This window comes from Lissotriton vulgaris, unplaced genomic scaffold (genome assembly GCF_964263255.1).
Source record: "Lissotriton vulgaris unplaced genomic scaffold, aLisVul1.2 SCAFFOLD_1066, whole genome shotgun sequence".
Classification (NCBI taxonomy): Eukaryota; Metazoa; Chordata; class Amphibia; order Caudata; family Salamandridae; genus Lissotriton; species Lissotriton vulgaris.
Window position 1 is genome coordinate 331,266 of NW_028248228.1, and position 22,857 is coordinate 354,122.

Sequence of the window (22,857 nt, forward strand, 5' to 3'; positions counted from 1 at the left end):
ACTAGACAAAGTTGAAAAAGAGATTCTTGAATTTAAAGATTTTACAGTACAACAAAAGGAAAGCAATTTTGACCGAGATAAACGGAATTTCAGCTACGAAAAAACGTACCCTTATCTTCAACAAGATTTCTATTCGCGCCCTGAGTCACGTCGTTTTCTCACGGATAATCAGGGACGATCGCGCACAAAATATCTGACTTTTTCGGACACCTCGTCGTCATCAGCAGGTAGTGAGTCAGAACAAGGTAGCTCGCGCCCCCAATTTATACGGAGAGGCGGGTATCAAAACCAAAATCAATATCAACAGCGTTTCCGTCCCAATTACCAACAAGCGAATTTACAACAACAACAACAACCTTTTTTAGAACAAGACCAACAGAAAACCAGAGGCAAAACGAGATACCAACAACCCTGGGAAATGTCCACAAGGCGACAAAACTACAAGAATTGAACAAAACGTCAATTTACAATCTTTCAAATAAACTACTTACTGTAAGCGAAATAAGTGCACTACAAAAAGGACTCACTTTTGTCCCATCCAAAGCTACTGACTTCGTAAGGCTCAAATTGGAGTTTATTGAATTTTGTCGCAAGTTACGTTTAATAGCCTTCTTTGCAGGTAAAGAAATGAGTCCACAAATAGAAACTACTGGCCTAAGGAACAAATCAAATTTTACTCCACCCATCTACAAATTACCCAAGGAGATGTTATATTTTGAAAAAACCGTACTATCCGCGATTGCCTCTCATGAAAAAAGGAATAAGGGATTTGTTTCACCTAATTTATCCCGTGAAGAAAAACAAGCATTGCTTTCAATCAAAAATGATACTAACATCATAGTAAAACAAGCCGATAAAGGCGGAGCTATCGTCATCTGGGGTACAACAGAATACGTGGCGGAGGCCACAAGACAGTTGACAGATGAGCATTGTTATCGTAAAATCAACTACGACCCAACAAAAGAACTCCAAAACACATTATCTGTCATTTTAAACAAAGGACTGGCACAAGGATTCCTAGGGAAACAAGAGTATAACTACCTTTCTAACAAACACCCACGGATCCCTTTATTCTATGTACTTCCCAAAGTACACAAGAACGAACAAAAACCACCGGGAAGACCGATCATTTCAGGTTGTGGTTCACTTTTCGAACCTGTTTCCAAGTTCATCGATTTCTTCCTTAAACCTTTTTGCACCAAGGTTAAGTCTTTCCTCCAAGATACAACTGACTTTTTGAATAGATTACAAGAACTACCTTTCAATCCAGAACATGATCTCCTAGTTAGTATGGACATCGTTTCATTGTATACCCAAATTCCCCAAGATCAGGCCCTAGAAGTTTTAGAGATTGTTCTGAACAAACGGGACATGCCATCTAAAATCCCAACAGAATTCCTCTTAGACTTAGCTAAATTGGCCCTTACTAAGAATTATTTCAAATTCAAAGAGGACTTCTACTTCCAAACCCAAGGAGTAGCTATGGGGTGCCCTTTTGCCCCTGAGCTGGCTATACTATATATGAGTCAGTATGAAGAAACGTTTATCTACAACAACAACCCCTTTCTCGAGTGGATTGGTGGTTGGGTCCGATTCATCGACGATGTTTTTTTCACATGGACTGGGAATAAGGAACAACTGGACCAATTTCACACATGGCTAAATGAGAGAACAAGAGACATCAAATTTAGTCTTGAGTCATCCAGAACACGCCTCTCTTTCTTAGATGTTGAAATTTATTGCTCAAATGGCCAACTGGTAACCACCCTCTATCGGAAGAAATCAGACCGCAACAAGGCTTTGGACTACTCCAGCAACCATCCGAGAAACCTTAAACAAAACCTGCCAATAGGGCAATTCCTCCGCATACGGAGAAATTGTACTTTCAAAGATGAATATTTGTTACATGCCAAGGTTCTGAAGGAGAGATTATTAGATCGTGGATACCCAGCCAAACTGCTTAAACAAGCAATAAAACGCGCATGGTGGACACCGCGCGAAGAACTTCTTCAAAAGAAAGAGAAGAAACCACTAAACCGGACGGTTTGTGTGTCAACATTTTGTCCTGCATCCAATTTTTTGAAAAAAATAATCCATCAAAACTGGCATCTAGTCAAACAAATCGATGAACAGTTAAACGAAGTGCCCCTTTTTGCCTTCAAAAAAGACACAAGTATAGCCAATCAGATTGTGAGAGCGGCCGTACCAAAATCCAAAACAATGACCTTACGTGACTATGTTAGCCTCCCTCCTATTACAGGCCACCACAAATGTGGCACTTGTCTATGTTGCATTTCCACTGTTGAAGGCGTCCTTTTCCAACATGATGGTGTGTCATGGAAACACGATCAATTTACCAACTGCAAGACGCGGAACATAGTATATGCGATCACTTGCCCTTGCAACAAGATATACATTGGAAAAACGAATCAAGAAGCTAGGCAAAGGATGTCACAACACAAATCTCGTATAAAAAAGAAAGTACTAACAGCGCCACTTGTCCAGCACTGGATTGATGAATCCCATGGAGATGAGGATTTCAAATGGACAATTATATCCAAATTAGAACCAGATCCACGAGGTGGAGATTTAGAGGCCAAGCTAAAACAGAGAGAAGCAATGTTAATCTTAAAATTCAACACCACCATTACAGGCTTGAATGAGATGTCCGAATTGTACCATCTGTGACACATTCTGTGCAAACTACATTAAGTCACTAAGTCCGACCTGATCAACTGAGCCGCGTCCTCAAGTTACATATTATCCCTTCAAAAATCATCTGACACTCTAGCGACCTCATCCAATATGCACATTTGAAATTTGTTTGTGAAAAAATAGCTATCCAAAATTTGGGGCTTGTGTGTGATTGCTTGTGTTCCATTAAGTCAGGTGTTTCCCATGTACACACCAATCCAAGAAAATACGCTTTTTGTAATTAATCAGGACTCAAACCTTACATCCAATCAATTTTGGACGCCTGGGGTTAAACGCATCTAATTTCCAAAAATATTCCTTACGTAAAATCACGAAGCCCGTTTTTTACCTCAAACGAACAAAACTATAAATCCCATGAACACCCAAGCCAGCCCGACAACCACTTCCGGATTAACACGGAACTGATTACGCCTAACCAATTGACAAGCCGGCTTTTTAATCGTCACCGGACTAATGCGGAAATGAACATGCCCAAGCAGACGGCACTTTCCGTTCGAGTGAGGAGTGATTAATGGCTTAAAGAATAACCACCACAGGTATTTCAAGCTTCATGCGCGCGCCCCCCGCATGCCTGAGTTCCTCATTTCACTAGCAACTTTGCTGGATTACCCCGCACTTTCGCCCGGCCGCACCCGCCCCCCGCCTAAACACTACCTGGAACTGTCGGCATTCATCACATTTCATTTAACAGACGCCGCACTAACGGCACACTTTTTTCGCCTTAGGAGCTGCCACGACAGATCAGATGACAGCGCTAGCTGAACAGAGCCCCGACTTGCCCATCGACTAACTAATGGACCCACACGGCCATTCAAATTGTAAGTCTCACGCCCTTCCTTTGCGCGCTCTCTTTGTCCCGACTCTCTTAAAACCCATCGCAAAACACTTAGAACAGCTTTATTTGTTTTTTTCAGACTACGACAACTAACCAGTGTGACAAGTATACACAGGTATGATGTTAAAGAGTGTTGGTCTGGACGAGAGTTGAAGGTCTCTCATGTATGGTTTCGACTGAGTGTTTGTTTATTTGTGTTTTGCAGATTATTTCTGTCGGTCCTGAAGAGAATCTCTGAACTTAAGCAGAGGTTCGAAACGCGTCAACCCCCCCCACCCTCCTCATTAACCTTGATTTTTGCTGTTTTTGCGACCAACATTCCTGTTCAAAAAACTGTAAAATAATAACACAGCGTGTGGTCGTTTGTGATAAAGATACGTCAAAATTGGCACGTTTTCACTTAGAGATAGAGGCCTGGTCTTGAATAGTGCAGATATTCTGCAATAGGCCCTATTTTGAACAATCAGCATGTAAATAGACGCTTGATTATTTTTATCAAGCTTATATGTTGTCTATTGTCTAATTGTTGTCTAAAAGCGTCATCTTATATGTTGTATTGGTGATTTATGTTTTGGGTTTTTTATACCCCCACTGTCATTGGTTCTTTGGTTACTGCATTTAATTGAACCTCCTAACCAGTGTTTTTTTGATATGTCAATTTATTGTGAACACTAGTTTAATTTTACTGGTTAATTACTGTCTTTTGAGAACGAAAAAATAAATAAATAGAAAGAAAAAGAAAAAGCAGAAAAAATTAATGAAATAAATCTTTTTTCCAAAAAGAGTTTTGACTGAAACAGTGGTCTTTTGGGTTGATTAATTGCTTTGCTCAACCGTCCATTAAATTATCCTAAAGAATTGCACAGTACTGGCAATCCCTTTGTTCATTGCGTATTCGGCACAGCCTTACTGTGCTTTTGCCAAAACCCTCTTTGTTACATAATAGTGTTGAAATGTGTAGGCTTAAAGAAAGGAAGGACATAAACTGGATACAATGAGCACTAGTACACCGTAAGTTGTTATTCCAAAATAAGATGGACGAGAGGAACAGTGTTTGGAATATTTCAAACATCATAATGTCACTTTAGAGCACACATTTTAAAGAGATAGGCATTATAAATTTGGAATATACTTTCAAAATTAAAGCACTTTTCTACAGAAGTCACAGAGCGTAATTTTGCAGTTAATTTTCTTTCTGCAAGTAACCTTGTAATTGTCAAAGACAACAGTTAATAAGGTGAGTTTCTATAAGCAGTTAATATGGTAAATTAGTATAAGCAGCGAACAAGGTGAGTTACTATAAGCAGGTAATTTATTATACTTTCAAGCCGTATTTATTTATTTATTTATTTGTGGGTTTATACCGCTCTTGAATCGACTCCAGAAGGAGTATCTCTGCGCACAAACACCAGTAGCAGATGGAAGAGAGCAATCATTTAAAGATGAGCTAATTCTGGAACAGGAAAGTTTTCAGCTTTTTCCTGAAAGTCAGGTGGTCCGAATATTGCCTGAGCATATGCGGAAGCTTATTCCATAGAACAGGACCCACCACTGACAGAACTTTGCCACCCTGTCTTGTCTTTTTTACCATAGGCACTCGGAGGAGGAGCTGGTTGCTAGATCTGAGGGTACAGGCGGGATTATATGGCACAAATTTTTCTGCCAGATAAGAAGGACCTAGTCCGTGTAAACTCTTATGGATGATGCAACATGCCGCGCAGTAGGGAAAACTCAGCCCTGTGCGGCTTTGCGTAGTTTTTCAGAACTCTACGATCCATGGGTAAAGCTCAGTGAACTCTACCGACAAGGTGGAATTCGTCACCCACCCCTATATGTTACAAGAAAAGAGCAACAGGGGCAGCGAGCAAACCTGAGAAAAAGAATTGGAAAATGTTTGCCAGTGTAAAATAATAGTCACTTTGAGGTAGAGGGAGAGCTGATATTCTCAACAGTGCGTGTCAACACCTGAGATGTTTGTGAAAGATCTTTAGTTACAAGAAGGCATCAGTACAGTCCCCATATCCTTCTTTCTGCAGCAGCTTTGTCTCATAACAATGGTGGCAAACAGTTAGGATCGCAGATAGAAGGTGGACAGCATTACTAGCAGCACGTCTCTCTTCATGAACACAGAAGGAGAGAAGGTAGTACCATATCAGGCAAAGAACCTATTCTCACTCAGAAAGCAGGCACACTGGTGAGAATGGTGCACTCTGTTATCACGTGTGTCAGACTCCTGCTGAAAGCTGTCATGCTGTCAAGATAGGAGCCCTCTATTGCCAAATAAACTAGGCTCCTTGTTGACATCGCACATTATCTTTATAGTTTAGGGAACAAATCTCATTTAACATCTCTTTCTACACAATCAGCAGTGAAATACCATGAACTAAAAGACATTATTTTGCTTTATTACATTTCAAAAAAACATAGATTTCCTATTAATATGTAAAATTTAATCATCCTTGTGTACATTGCATAGAATCGTGATTGCTTTTTACTGGATCATATTTTAGTTCATGTTAATTTGAACGTAAGGTGGGTTTGATCCTGGTACACGCCTCTGTAGTGTGTTTTTAAAGGCTCTTGGATGTCCATGCATGGGCCGTGGTCGGATGTTTGGTTGTGCTTTATTAGTAGAGATTTAAAAGTGTCTGTATTCAAATTCTTTATGCCACTAATGGCTGGACCAGCCACTTATTCATAAATATGTAGAGTTGAGTTTAAAAATTGTTCCTGTTAACATAAAGGAAAGTGAGTTTGATCCTGGTACAGATCCCTGTAGTGTGTTATTTTTAAGGATGGGTGTACTGAAGACCAGTCATGTGTCTTAATCCTCACTGACTGGGTGGTTGTGATAGTGGTCGATGTCAGGAAAAACTTCCTGAACTCAGCACTTCGCTAAAATGAACTCAGTGAAAGGCATTATTTTTTACCATCTTCGGCTACTGAAGATGTGCCCTTTCCTTTAATTTGAGTTGCATATTATATTGGTGAACTCTTTCCTCTATGCAAGCCTAGGCTATGAGAACACTGCGTATTTGATGGCTCCAGCAACACAAAAGAGCACTTCAGATTATTTAGAATGCTGCGGTGTATCTTATTTGTGGTCTGAGGAAGCCCCAGCTGCATAATAAAGTTTATTGTTTGCACACGAGGCAGCACATACTTTGTAAGTCCATTCAAACACTGGCAGAGCTAATAAATTGAGGGTTCCTCTTTGCATGTAAACAAGCCTGAATATCATTTGTGTCAAGACTCAGTATCATTTGTGCTCATTCTCTTCTGAATCCCGATTTCTTTTCCAGTGCCAAGAATCCAGAAATATCTAGTAGGGAGTCAATAGTTCTGGATTCTAGCTCTTCAGAGCTGGAATTCTTTACTGCTCAAGATGCAATCTCTCCCTAGCTGTCAAGATTTTAGAAACCAAATGAGAACTAAACTTTTCAACAGCCCTTTCTCCTATCAATAATTTTGCTATCATGCACCAGGTCTGTTCTTTCACCAGTTCGGATTTGGATGAGTGATTCTCTGTAAAAAAGATACATTTAAAATTCTAATTGTGAATCATTTACATAGTGGTAAGCCAGCAAATCTCTCAAGGATCCAGCTCGATGTTGTACACCTTTGGGGAAGTGCCACTATGGCTCGTGCATTAGAAGATGCATGTGATGATGGAAATGAGCATCACTTCTCCCGCATCATGGGTGGGAAGAGATATATTGGGCACTGCCACAGGGTTCTTCCTTGAGTCCCATCCTCTTCAATGTCTACATTGCTCCACTGGCCTCCATTGTATGGCCCTGCGACTTCAGCATTATCTCAAGTGCAGATGACATGCAACTCATACTCGCCCTCTCAGAAGAAACATCGATCACACAATCACCCTTCCTTATGTGAATATTCAACATAGCATAATATATGAAAAGAAGCGGCCTCAAGCTACATGCTGACAAATCTGAAGTGGTACTGTCCAGCAAGTACACCTCTCTCTGGACCCTGGCCAGGTAACCCAGCACCAGAGGACCCACATCCATTCCAACCACATAATCGATAGCCAAATCTCCATGACCAGCCAAGACAGCACAGTAGCAGCTACATGCTTCCACACTGTCAAGATGCTCAGAAAAATATTCAAACGGATCTCACCAGACAGCAGCAGGAGTGTCAGATAGCATTCTTCACCAGTAGACTAGACTACGGCAACACCCCCTATGCAGGTACAACCACCAAGTTCACCAACAAATATCAAGCGGTTCAAAATACAGCAGCAGACTCATACTCAATCTCTATCCATGGACACACATCACCCTCACTGACTTCCCATCTAGAAGTGCACCACGTTCAATCCTCCCACATTCACCTACAAAGGCACTCCACATCTTAGTCCTTGCGTAGCTCAATGACCACCTTCACTTCCATACCCATAATAGGCAACTCAGATGGACTGGACGACTCCGCAACCAAATTCTGCATCACCTCACTACCAGATATGTCTTCTCCCAATCGCCAGAACCAGCAATGTTCCGCAAAATGACGTAACACCCGAACCAGCTATGAATTTCCACCAGTATGTGCTTGTTAAATTAGTTTTAGTGTGCTGGGCTTATAGGGTTATTAACTAATCCCTTAAACTAGTTTTTAACGACCCTTTTTAGTCCAAGCATTGTTCACATTGTTGGATGATCAGGTGTACTTGGATGTTTTTCTTTCTAACTATACCTAAATAAATAAAAACAAACATTGGTTATTTTATTTTAGTTCACATTGTGCTCGTCTACCAGTATGTTTTGCTGGTATTTTATATTTTTTTCCTAGGTTTAAAGAAATTAACAATCGCTGAGAACAGACACTTTTATAATTTTAAAAATATCTGTTTTTTCTTCTTTCCTACTAATCCAGTCTTTTATCACCTACTTTTTATAATCTGGTATTCGAAGATTCCATATAATTGTAATTTTATTATTTTGAGTAAGTCCTTCATCTCAAAAGAACTGCAATTTTTTAATCTTGAGTATGTCCACAGACAGGATGTTGATGGCCTTAAATGTTTGCGTATTTGCTGCACCTCTAGGATTACTTGTATGCGCGTTTCATTAAGGTGAGTTTTTGCTTATGTAGGGGTGATAATCAGAAAAAGGTCTTCACTTGTTCAATGTACTGTTTTTCCCTTGGGTGTGTTTGCTGAAGGCTTATGTAGTAGTGCTGACTAAGTAAAGCTCTTCACACATTCACTGCACTTGAATAATTTTTCTGTGTGCATACACTGGTGCTTTGTAGGTGTAAAAATCATCAAAAGCTCTTCAAGCATTGGCTGTACTTGAGTGGGTTTTCCTCTGTGTGTATACACTGATGTCTTTGTAGGTTTGATAGTTGACAAAAGGCCCTCTCACATTGACTGCACTTGGCTTTTCCTCTGTATGTGTTTGCTGATGAGTCATTAATGTAGAAGATTTACTAAAACTACGTCCACATTCACTGCACTGATATGGTCTTTCCCCAGTGTGAGTTCTTTCATGCTGTTTTAGGTGTGCCGATTGACTAAAGCTCTTCTCACATTCACTGCATTTGAATGGCTTTTCCCCGGTGTGTGTTAGCTGATGATATCTTAATGTTGATAAGTTACTGAAACTACTTCCACATTCACTGCACTGATATGGTTTTTCCCCAGTGTGAGTTCTCTGATGCTGTTTTAGGTTTGCTGATTGACTAAAACTTTTCTCACATTCATTGCACTTGAATGGCTTCTCCCCTGTGTGTGTTCGCTGATGGCTTTGTAGGTATGATAACCGACGAAAGCACTTCACACATTCACTGCACTTGTATGGCTTTTCCCCTGTGTGTGTTCTCTGATGAATCCTGAGATATGAGGAGTTCCTAAAACGGCTTCCGCATTCATTGCAATGGTATGGTTTTTCCTCTGTGTGTGTTCGCATATGATTTATTAATGTTGTGGATTCTCTAAAACTACAACCACAATCAGTGCATTTAAATGGTTTATCCTCTGTGTGTGTTCGCTGATGAATCCTGAGTTTTGCTGATTCAGTAAAACTTCTTCCACATTCACTGCAATGATATGGTTTTTCCCCCGTGTGTTTCCGTTGATGGTTTTGTAGGTGTGATAACTGACTAAAGCTCTTCAAACATTCAATGCATATGAAAGGTTTTTCTCCTGTGTGTATTCGCTGATGTTTCCTTAATGTTGACGATTGACTAAAACTACTTCCACATTCATTGCAGTGATATGGCTTTTCCCCGGTGTGTGTTCTCTGATGCTGTTTTAGGGTTGATAACCTACTAAAACTCTTCTCACATTCATTGCACTTAAATGGTTTTTCCCCCGTGTGCATTCTCTGATGAATCCTTAGCTTTGAGGAGTCACTAAAACTACTTCCACATTCTTTGCAATGGTAAGATTTTTCCCTTGCGTGTTTTTGTAAATGTCTTTGCAGGCCTGATAATTGAATGAAGCTCTTCACACATTCACTGCAGTTGAATGATTTTTCATCTGTGTGCGTTTGCTGACAGCACTTTAGTAGTGATGACAAACTAAAGCTTTCGCTGCATGTGTATGATTTTTCTTTCTTTGGGTCAGGTATATATTTTTCTTCATCCTATTTCTGCTTTTCCGGATGGGCCAACATGGCTGATAAAGCACTTGCGTTAGTCTCACATTCCTTGCAAGTGTGTGATATTTCAGAAATTGTCTTTCTGATTTAACAAAGTACAATTATCACTAAATGCCCTTCTTAGTGGGCGATTGTGACTTTAGATTCAATAATGGTGTTGCGTGCTTGTGGATACAGATTAATCATCCTACTGGTCACAACAAATTGGGGAAAAGTTTGTATTGTAGATAGCAGAACTTGTCTTTTCTTCACCCTTCAGTTGTCTGGCTCCACTCCATTGTGCTCTTCTCTGGTTGATGTTGTTTAGTTAGAAAGTGTTTGCAGTATACCTACAGCACTGAATGGTGGGTTGTTATAATTGTGGACAGCAAAGCATTGATGTAACCACATCCTACAGATCCCATGATAAAATGCTGTTATTGGACTTGTTTATACAGGAGGTAGTTTGCCTTAATTCTCTAAAGTTCTTTTCTTCGTCTTGTTGCGTGGAGGTGCACAGCTCCGACTCTTACATCTACTGTACTGCCCTTGACTGCTTCTTCCAGGATCTGTCAGTTTATGCTCGGGGTCCTCTGTCTCGGACGTGAAGGCTTTCTTTAATATTGGAGCTTATTTACTATGCCTGTTTTTGCAGATTTACAGCATTCTCTTCTTTATTCATAAACATTTTGTGCATTCAAGGTTTTTTTCTGTTGAATGTAAAAAACAATTTAAATTACTACATGGAAAGATAATGGAATTTGCGTGCACAATATTTAACCGGCCATGAAAACATCTCTGCTATACCAGCTGTGTAACTTATCAAGGTTATTTCACTATAAACAGATATTTCAATAAAAGTTCAGTTGAACATGTCACAACTTATTTATTTCAGAAAAGGTGTTGATTTACCAGTGTTCATAGAGTAAATTAGTAAAGAAAGAACACTTGCATAGCACTTGCATAAATGTTACAGCTCTATGTAGCTGCATATAGTCAAGATTAGTTTTAAACGAGAACAGCGCTTTGAGTAAGAGATGGACAGGAAGACCCAAGGCAGCAGGATGCACCTCACAGTGTTGTGGCATTCATCCAACATTTTTGTACATGGAGCTGCCTGGCTTCATTGCCTGCCCCTACAATATGCTGTAGGGCATTGGTTTGTTGATTTTTTTTATTTTATGGTGTAACGTACCTGGTCTGGAAACTGATAATGCGGACCACTGAAGGTGAAAATGGTATTGATGAAATGATTTTGGTGAGCGGATAATCTATTTGAAGTTGAGCAATTGGTGACACCCAATGGTTGTGGAAGTCCAATGTGCAGATTAGTCGACACAAATAATACAAATGCATCCTTTCTGCTTAGCCAAGAATAACAGATACATTAAGCAGCATGAATAAATACAAGCTGGCATCGTCAGAGTTGTCCAAGGTAAATGGTGTTGTCAGAAGAGCAGATAACTGATGGTGCCACAGTGGAGGGTGAAGTTGATGGATTTGTTACATGAGGGACATGGTGCTCTAACGGTGCATGAATTTCACCAAGCAGCATACAGGGCCCAAGAAGTTTGCACTTTAGCTTTGCATCTAACTTTATGGCATTCTTACAATAGTTCTGGGTAAGTTAATTTGTGACAGGTAGCACTAGTTTTCATGTTGCCTGTGAAAACTGATCAAACTACAAGAGATAAAGCAAATGATAAGCCACACGATGAGTGGCCAAAGGCAGCAGCTCTCAGACGCTGAACTCCATGAGCAACAGCAGCTTGAGGAAAGGTCAGACTTATTGTTTTCTTTAAAATGACTGATCTTTATACTCTAAACTCCATGTAATTCCTCCCAGTTCAATATCTGTTTGTTTCAGAAATATTTTATTGATTTTGATAAGAAAGGCCCATGTTCTCCATAAGAACGAGCTTAATTCCCCAGGATGTATTGCTAATGCAATTATGAGGGTATGCCTGGACGGTAACTAAGATGGTGGGTTGATGAGTCAGCCCCTTGTAATACCTTTGACAGAACTGGAGTACAGCTGCCAGGGCCATCTAAACATTAGTAGTTATGTACTGACTCAAAAGCATAATTTGCTGAAATGTGAATTGACAGTGTCCATTTCTGTAGAGGCAGCATAGTGGGGAAAGGATGATGTTGGGCCACTGATCCACTGATCCAGCAAACCCTCAGTAAAAAGTGGAGGCAGAGATGTATTTAGATACCTCTTTGATGGCCTACTGTGCGGATACAAAGGCCATATACAGAACAATTCAATTTCAAAACCTTTATTCGACAGCATTGTCATAAAAGCATTGACACCCTAACCTATACATCAGTAAATACTATTCTAAAATACAATCACATTTTAAAACACACATTAAATTCAAAACGCTGACGAATCATGACTAAAAGGAACGCATTTAATGCTAAAAACTCAAATTCACTAAGCATGATTAATTAAATAATTAGTCTACATAAAATCACGTTACATTTCCTCTAACTCCACTGGCTAAAGTGCGAGTGCGAATGATCCATGCCCATCCCAGATATTTTGCTACTGCAATTGCTAAAGGAGGGGAGCTGTTTGATCCCAAAATTCTAAGTGCTTCCTGGCACCTTCGTGTCCCTAAATTCTGACATGCTGGTTTTAACCACCTCCTTCTTGGAGAAGCATAAAGAGGGCAGGCAAACAGAAAGTGCGAGATGTCCTCAACCAAGTCTTTGCAATGGTTGCATACATTAATATTACTAGGCGACCACTTTTGTGTGAAAGCGTTAGGGGCAAACTACCAGCTCTAAATTGAAAGTACAATTTTCCATCCATAGGTTTTGTAATAAAATCCCAGTATTGTTCACAAAATGGAGCAAATTTGATTTCCAAATACCGGGATGTTAACATGGAATGTGGGTTAGAGGTCAACACAGATTGCAAAGTCATATCCCAGTACATTTTTTTCACAATCTCCTTTGATGGGAAGGCAGTTGGGTCAGTGTTAGTCCATAGATGGTCTAGATGGAGTTTTGTTAATAGGTTCCGGATCTCGTTGAGCCATGTTATTGTATGGAACCGGAACATATACAGAACAGACCAGGGACTCGAGACGCGGCCAGGTAATTGAAAAATAACTGCTGAGATGCAAAGGAAAACAACAGCTTCAGGCCATAATCAGACTAATGGACAGTGGGGGGTTGTTAGAAAAACTGTGAAAACACCACACAAAAAGATCCTACATCAGCGTAAACAAATAAAGCCAAATGGAATAAATACGAAAATCTAATTAGTAGAACTGGAGATATTGAATGTTAAAGTTTTTAGAGTAAATGGCGCCAAAAGAGTAAAGCACTAGCTGAAGCTATCTGGTCACGGCAGTTCGGGACACAGTAACATGCTCAGGCTGACCGCTATAGATTGTGTGTCGGCTACAGGGACCCAGTTATGCTTGCTGAACAGAGTCCCTTAAATCCACTTTGCGGAGCATTGTGTGGATCCGTGTCGAAGATGAGTTGTGCAGCTAAGGAGGTGCATTGGTTTTGAGATGTGGCGTGCCTGCAGTGTGAGGTCTTCTTACATCGTCATCAATGGTGGCTTGCAATGTGAAGTCCAAGGCAGAGATGCGCTGCGCAGTTGGGGAGATGTTTCAGTTCAGAGGAGCTGTGGGGCTACAATGTGGAGTCCATCGCCGAGGCTGCTGTCGACGGGGGATGTGAAGGCCTGTGCAGGGGATGTGTCACACTGCGGCAGGTCCGATGCAGTCTCAGGCTTCGATGCAGTTCTTTTGCAGAGGTTCCAATCCATGTAGTGTGGTGATGGGTTGGCTCTGCTTGGGTTTGCGCTGCACAGTAGACATTTGTTGGTTCTTCTGGATCCACAGAGGCTAGCAGAGTACCTTAGGCCCACTTCGAAGTGTCCAGGACTTGGGTGACACCACTTGGCAGGAAAGACTTGCAGATGGCAGAGTCCAAGTGCAGATGCAAGGTTGTTGGAAGCCTGTTATGTCCCTGAGGCTTCAGTTCAGGAGGACAGCCAACCAGCCGTTGAAGTCACCCTGGGTTATGGGTTTTAGGGATGCAGGTTCAGTCCTTCTTACCCAGGCAAGAGGGCAACAATTCTGCACAGCAATACATAAGTCCAGCAGAGAGGCAGACATTCAGCAGCACAGCAATCTTTCTTCTAGGCACAGTATCCACAGGTCCAGAAGCATAATGAAGGGGTGGTTTCAGAGATTGTTCTTTTATACACAGTTATGCCTTAGAAGTGGGAAGAAGCTTCAAGAGGCTTGCCCTGTTATTCCTACCATGGCTCCAGTCTAAACTATAGGGAGTATGCCGACCTTTGTGTGGACACAGGATACAGCCTATTCAGGTGTAAGTGAGGCTGGGCCAAGCTGCTTCCTCCCATCCAGCTAGTGATGGCCCATCCAGTCACACGTTCACTCCCATTGTTTGTGACAGTCTAGGAGGAATACAGAAACCCCACTGCCTACTTCAACTAGTCATGTGACCAGAGACAGGTTGCAGGCACCAAATGGCTAGGGCAGGAAAATGCAAACTTTCTGTAAAGTGATATAGCTGTTCTGTTGGGTGTCGCAATTCCTTAGTGTGAAAAGGTGGTGTCTAGAATATATCACAAATGTATGCAGATCAATATATGGTCTCAAAAATTATTTAAACAATATACACAACATAGATGGAATGTGGCCCTATATTAAACCAATATTTAACACCCCCATTGTACAATCAATAAAAATCGAGACAACACACAGAATAACTATTAAATATATTGTATATTCCAAATCATATACTCAAATAATATACACAATTTTCTTCGTATATGGCTGTCACAGACACACAAATATCGAAAAATGTGACTGATGACACAACGTGCAAAAGTGCTTAATACAACACAACACAGAAAAATGCACATGAAACTAATAAAGAAATGCCTATCCTTATTGTGCAACTGGTTCAACATACACCCTATCTCTTAATTTATTTCATTAGAAATGGTTGACCACGATCATGGACCAATAAGATAACGTTTCGTCCCTGGTGTGTTAGGGTATACAAATCACGGCAGGTCTTCCTCAGGACTAGTAAATTAACGACAGCCTGTACGGGGAAACAAAGCTTCACGCAAGAATGGTGTGTGTTATCCAATAAAATTAATTAAAAAACATAAGGAGGACTCCAAATTGACTCACCTAGCTGTAACCAGGTTATGTGGGAACAGGATTCCTCCAGGATAGGCTGGAGCCCACAGCAAGGCATCAACCAGTATGGAGACTGATATCTTCCAACTAGGGAAATTATTCTAAAAAGCAGAGATCCCTGAGGGATAAAATGTATTGTCATGAATACTTGGTTTATAATGCCCAAGGAAATGCGTCTGAGACATAGTGGAACAAGAAACGCTCACCGTTTGAGAGCGCAAGAAATCCGCTGTTGCCGATGTCTACTACATGGTAATTGTGCCTCCTTACAAGGTAGTGGCCCCACTGGCCCTCACTGGGACCTAATCTGAGTACCTTTAGGTCTCTGTAATCGTGATTTTAATAATGTTTTAAACAAAGTGGTGTTGTGCTCCTAATCAATAAAACACATATTATTCATTGAAATAGCCCTTCAGGCAGCTGACACGGAGCATTAGGCAGACCCTAATCTAGACACAGCACACGCTCTACACCTTAGACAACAGCAGCATAGAGCGCACCTGCATGAGCAGACAGCAATAAACATGGCGGCGACTAGGAATAAAATATACAATGTAGGAGATAAAGCCGGAAAATTGCTGGCGTGGTTAGACAAATGAGAAACGGGCACTAGGGGTATACAGCAGGTACGGAAGGCGGGGGGGTCCCTTGTGACAGACCCAGAAGATATAGTACACACGCTGGCTGACTATTTCCGGGAATCTATGCACCAACATCAGAGGTGACGGAGAAAGAAGTGGTGCAATTCTTACAGAATATAGACCTGCCGACACTGACGCAAGAAGAATCTCAGGAATTAGAGGCAGACTTAACGACCGATGAGTTACAGCTGGCGATTAGGTCGATACAATCAGGCAAAGCGTTGGGACCGAATGGTATCCCGATAGAATGGTATAAACGGGTAGCAGACACCGTGAGTCCGCCGTTATTGGTGATGTACAAAGAAAGCCTCGAAAAAGGCGAACTGCAGTCAGACCAATGTATAGCAACAAGAGTGGCAATCCCTAAGCCTGGAAAGCCGCCGTCTGAATGTACCTCCTATCGCTCTCTATTGCTGCTCAATGCCGAACCAAAGATCCTAGCTAAACTGTTGGCCAGAAGGTTAATGGCTCACTTACCACGCTTAATACACCCCGATCAATCGGGCTTTATGCCTAACAGGAATACGGCACTCAACCTTTGACACCTGCATGGAACGCTGGCAAAGGCTTCATCATTGTCGGAGCCGGCAGTGCTATTGTCCCTAGACGCGAAAATGGCCTTCGACATGGTAGATTGGAGGTATCTCTTTGCGGTCCTCCCACGTCTGGAGTTTGGGCCCACATTTTGTGCTTCGGTGCGGCTCCTATATTCCAACCCCAGAGCGCGCGTGACAGCTAACGGGCACATGTCCAATGAGATACCGCTGGCAAGAGGGACGCGCCAGGGCTGCCCCTTGTCGCCGCTCCTGTTCGCGCTGGTCCTGGATCCCTTAGCGACGCTAATTAGGCACACAACACTACTGCGGGGTATTCAATGGAAGGAGGGGTGGGAGGATCGTCTGTCATTATATGCTGACAATATATTAGTGTATCTGACGGACGCGGAGTGCTCCATGCCGGCACTACTCCACATATGTAAAGACTTCGGGAACGTGTCGGGCTACACGATTAACTGGTCGAAATCAGTTCTCTACATACTGCAGGGGCCGCCTCCGCGCATTCCCGCAGACTGTCCACTAGTAATCGCTAGTGATTCATTTAAATATCTGGGAATATACATTACCCAGGATACAGCAGGGGTTTTCTCCAAGAATCTGGACCCCCTGTTGGACCGACTGAGACGAGATGTGCTTCATTGGGCGTCTCTGCCTCAAACGCTACTGGGTAAAGCTGCTTTGTACAAAATGATGGCGCTGCCTAGATTTCTATATGCGTTAGAAAACACACCATTCTCAGTCCCGCCCTGATACTTCAAACAGATAGCGGCTCAGGTATCTGCATTGCTTTGGGGGCATCGCCCCGCACGCATAGCACAAATTAAGCTACATAAGAGTTGGTACGAGGGTGGGATCGCGCTCCCTAACATGCAGCTATACTATTGGGCGACGCACATTAAGGTCATTAACCAGTGGATACATGCACCTCAGGATGATCCGGCATTTAGGGCGGATAGAGCCCAACTGGGTGCGAACAATATGCTAGCGGCATTGTATAATAGGGACATGACACTTAAGCTAAAGGGCCCTACGAAACACACAGTTGCGTTATGGCACACTGCCCAGAAAAAGCTGGGATGGGGAGGGGTTATCACCAGGCTTACCCCGCTATGGGACACCAAGAAGCTGGGACAGCTACGAAAAAGTAAAGGTTTTGAGCAATGGGACACCATAGGCATCTCCACGGTGGGAGATCTTTGGGACAAGGGTACGGTTATACCGTTTCCAAAGCTGCAGCAACAGTATAGCCTGAGCTCCACAGAAATCTACAGATACACACATGTAAGGCATGCATTACTGGCGGTGATCCCACAGGATACTGACGTACCGAAGGTCGCCCCACTGGAGGATAGGCTACTCACTAACCACATGCAAAAGAGAGCTACGTCCTTCACATATAGAAAACTAATCAATAACCTACCAGACCCAACAATCCCATTGAGGGCCAGGTAGGGGGCAGAGGTGGGGGACATGGATGACACAGAGTGGCTGGAAGCTGCGGCATCGCCCAGGGAGGTGGGAATCTTTGCGAGGTTCCTGCTAGTAAAGCTCAAAATCCTACACAGAGTGTATTATACTAGGACCACACTACATAGAATACAGAGAGCTCAGCACCCATACTGCCTCAGAGGCTGCGGAGAGGAAGGGTCCTTTATTCATACATTATGGGACTGTGTAAAGATAGTGGATTACTGGCGGAGGGTTCTGCGTACAATGTAACAGGCACTCGGGGTGTCACTTCTACCAGAGCCACGGAGATGCTTACTTAACGTATGGGAGCCAAATGACCTCACATGCTATGGACAAACTTGGGCCATACTGGGATTCATAGTAGCAAAAAGAAACATTGCGCAGAAATGGGGTGCGGTGGATGCACCGTCTTTGGCATCCTGGAGTAGGGACATGGACATGATTATGGTAACCGAACGAACGTTGTACATCAATCGAAAGAGCCCCCGTAAATGGGCCAAAATCTGGGCGGCATGGAATACCTATCATGGGGAAATTTGTGAACCTATACCAGAATATGAGGATGATAGCTCAGATGAGGAATAGGATGGGCAGGTGTGGCCGAGCGGGACAGATGGTATAAATGGGACTGTTACACGCTATACACATTGTTACTGCTTCATATACGACAAGTTATTCGAAGATGTATGTTTTGCTTACACTATGTGATTCTCTAATTACTGTCATTACTGCTTGTATGCGTTTTGAAAACAATAAAAACTGTTTAAAAAAACACGTAATATTCAATTCAATTCAGAGAATGCTTTATTCGATTTTAGCAAAGGTATAAAATCATAAAAGCAGCAATTAAAAATAATCCAATTCATACATAATCACCATTAAAATCAACATTATATACCAGCATTAAAAACTGTACTTCTGCATAATTAATAAACATTCCATACATAGATAGCACTTATCTCTAACCAGATTATGATTAAGAAATTATTACATTTCGTCTCTTCAAGATGCTCTTTAACAAACCGGTCATGATCATAATGCAGTATTCGCTATCCAGTTGTTGCAAAAAAATGTAGGCTGGGCGGTATTGCCACCATGCTCCCAGCTTCAAGTACCACTTAATCCACCTTAAGCGATCGTTAACATAGTAGTGACAAAATAAAACTACGCGGATGGTAGATTTCTGGGAGATATTACCGCAAGGGCAAAGCGCCAAATCCCTTGACCAGTCATTTTTCTTCAGGAAAGTTACCAGGCGATGAAATAAATCAAATCTAAACCTGGTCAGTATATATCTGTCAAAACCCTTCAGGCAAATACGCAGAGAGGGTTGAATCGTGTAACAAACTAGGATCATCTGATGTTGCATGACAGATTTTTTGTTGATTTCACCTGTTATTCTAAGAGTTTCGAAGTGGCTCATGCATAATTGTTTCAATGCTTTTCTGGGTATATCACAGACCGACTCCGGATTATCATAATATTCAGGTCTGTCCAGATCGTTTAGCAGCTCCCTAACATAGTTTAACCATGGAATATTTCTTGCCTGGTCCAAGGCCATAACGTCCTTAATGATTTCTCTGTTCAATCCCAAAGTGGGTGTGGACCAAACTCTGTGCCAAAATAAAATTGGTTGCAGTTTAATGTGATCCGTAATAAACTCAATTCCCAATTCAGCATGGCAGTTAAAAACAGGTGTACTCTGCGGAACCACTAAGATGTATCTTATAAAATTATTTTCCACAATTTGAATTGACGCAACATTGCAAAGACCCCAAATGCCCGCCCCATACATTGCTATGCTCCTGCATTTTGCTATATATATTTTTTAACAATCTCTGGTTGTCTTTTACCTAGTTTTTGTGCAAAGTTCATTAATGCCGTGGTCGATCTTTTGAATAGGAGGGTCCCACTCCTAACCGCTGGACTCCAAGAGCCCGCACCCTCAAGAACTACGCCTAGATAGGAAAAGGTTCTAGTGTACTCAATTTTAACATCAGCCACTACTGGATTTTTATCATTTTTTTGCCGTTTCCCACACAACATTACAAGTCTTTTTTGCATTTAGTTTTAGGCCCCTACAAGCCATAAACTCTGTAAAGGCGGAAAGTGCTTTCTGAATTACTATCTTTGTTCTGGCCATTAATACCACGTCATCCACGTAGAGAAGGGAGACGACCTGCTTATTATTGTGTCTTGGGGAGTCTATGACGTTGGCCCTCAATTCCTCCTCCAAAGCGTTAGTATATATGGAAAAGAGGAATGGGGCCAAGACACAGCCTTGTCTAACTCCCCTCTCCACGCGGAATGACTTGGTACACTCTCCCTTAAGGCCATATCTGACCATTGCTGTGGCTCCTGAATATAATTGCCTTAAAAATTGCACAATACCTGGCTCAACCTTTAAATCCTCTAAAATGCTCCAGAGCTTGTTATGTTCTACACAATCAAAGGCAGCCGTGAGGTCTGCAAATTTTGCATACAGACGCCCAGACTTTGCTTGGGCATACTTCCCTTGTAATAATGTAAAATTTTAAATCTGCTCCACCGTGCCCATCCCTTCCCTAAACCTGTATTGAGCCGGGCTTAGAATGCTGTTATCTTCCGCCCAGGTTTGAAGTTTCGTTAGCACCACTCTTCCTGCGACTTTCATTAACGAGTCCAGGAGCGATATTGGCCTATAACTAGAAGGACTCTCCTGGTCCCCTTTTTTATAAATGGGTATGATGACCGATTCAGACCAAGATTTTATAAACCCTTCTGAACAACAAGTCTCAAGAACTCGTGTCAGAAGTGGGGCCCAAAGATCAATAGTCATCTTAAATAAATCTATTCGGATCCCATCGGGACCTGGGGCCTTATTTCCCTTACTTTGATTAATCGGCAGTACTACTTCTTCAATCGCAATAGGTGACTGGGCCAACTCACAAACCTCCACCTCCCTATGCTTAATGTCACTTTCTACATCAGTTACATCTCTGCTATAGACCTTGGAAAAAAATTGGATCCCGGTATATTCGTCGATCACAATTTCCAACCTAGCACTTCCTTTATTTGCAAAAAATGGGGCATTCACTGCCTGCCAGAATGAACCGGAATCTCTACGCAGAGAAGCCTCATACAGATTGTCCCTTGCCTGTTCTTTTATTTCTCTTTTATGAGTATTTCTGGCTGAATTATAAGCCTTCCTGCAGGCTCTAATTTCCTCACTGCCCCTAATTAACTTATTAAGTGCGGCTTTTAGCAGAGAGTGAGTTTTGGTACATTGACAGTCGAACCACCCATCCCCTTTTATAAGTTTCTTATGCTTTGAGGTAATCATGACTTTCTGAATAATTTCCGTGATCCGCATAAAGACATTTAGAGTATCAACCTTAGAGGTGTCCTCATTTAGACATGTTAAAATTGGTGTTAAGGCCTTTGTGACTATGTTCATATTAGTCAACATAGGGTCTTTTCCCCCCACCTTACCGAATAACCATTTTGGCGGGACAACACTAGATCTTGTACCCAGGCCAAACACTCTACGGTAGAAGTAGCATAGTTTCCGGGTACTAGTAGAGTCAGACCGAGTGGCAGATGATCACTAAGTCCAATTGGATGGATCGTGAACTTTTCCACCAGGTTGGCATATCTGATGGGCATGATAATAAAATCGATCACAGAACTGAAACCCCGTCCAATATAAGTTGGGTCAAATTTAACAGTAGGGGAACACATCCTATTGACAAACCCAAGATCACACATTGCCATTAAGTTGTTAAATCCTTCCCCTCTATCCGTATGAACAAAATGCTTGGGATGGCCATCATCATCCAGATTATTTTTTCCCCCATCACACGCATTTGAGTTACAAGTATTTATGTTAAAATCCCCACCCCATATCAAAACTACCTCTCTTCCTTTCGCATTAACTTTATTAGATCCTCTTTAAGGTTTTTTAACACATCAGCAAATTTAACTTCATCAATGTTGTTATAAAAGTTTACAATTACCAACATTGTATGCCGAGGCAAATAGATGGAGACCATTTGATAGTAGGGAGCAATGTTCCCTCTAATTTCTTTCCTCTGTGTGCGGCAGTGTAAGGTCTATGTGTGCTGCAACCAAGGCTGTGTGCGCCAGTAACCATGCGTGCGTGTGGGTGCAGCTATTCATATCACTCCAAACCTTTGCTCAAAAAAGTTAAAAGACGGTGCGTTTTCTCACATGCAGATCCACGTGAACGGTGTTAAGGCATGTTTGGAACCGGCCCACATAGCAATTTGAAACCTTAGCAGCTATTTTGCTGCATTCCTTTTCTTTATAGAGCTGGGCTGCGAGGGGATTGTGTGCATTTCTTCATGTTTTCATATTGATTTCAGCTCATGATGGGCGCTGGAATTAACATGAAATCTCTTACCAGTGCTCTCTTTGAGCAGGAAAAATAAAATTATAATAACGTTATTATAATTTTACTTTTGGCGGTTTCAGGGCTGGATTACGATAGGGCCGCATCAGGCTTTCGATTAATGCATTTTAATACTAGTGTCCGCATCACCGCATTAAAATGCATTAGTCATGTATTCTAGCGCCCCTCTGACAAAACTGCAATTGAGGTACACTGCCAATGAGGCAGCACGCTAAAATTTGCTAAGATTCCGTTCCCCTGCTTTTTTATTTTAAACATGTGTCCCAGGATGGCAGAAATAGCCAAGGCCAAGGCCCACAGATAAGGTTCGGCGTTCATGGCAGGGCTGGTAGAGAGGAAAAGGACTCTGTCTCTTCCTTCTTGCCCAGAGAAGACAAGGACAGTGCCCACTTCTGCTCTGCCACTGGCAAAAGCACTCA

General features: G+C 41.9%; 1 protein-coding gene across 1 annotated transcript in view; it reads right to left on the reverse strand.

Annotated features, from left to right (window-relative positions):
* Positions 1–5,933: 5,933 nt before the first annotated feature.
* The window catches only part of LOC147664194 (uncharacterized), a 64,406-nt gene continuing 47,482 nt past the window's right edge, over positions 5,934–22,857 (reverse strand). Inside the window, exon 2 of the mRNA XM_086949941.1 lies at positions 5,934–10,862. Coding sequence (XP_086806067.1) covers positions 8,848–9,894 — 1,047 coding nt within the window. The 5' untranslated portion in view covers positions 9,895–10,862 and the 3' untranslated portion in view covers positions 5,934–8,847. The remainder of the gene's footprint in view (positions 10,863–22,857) is intronic.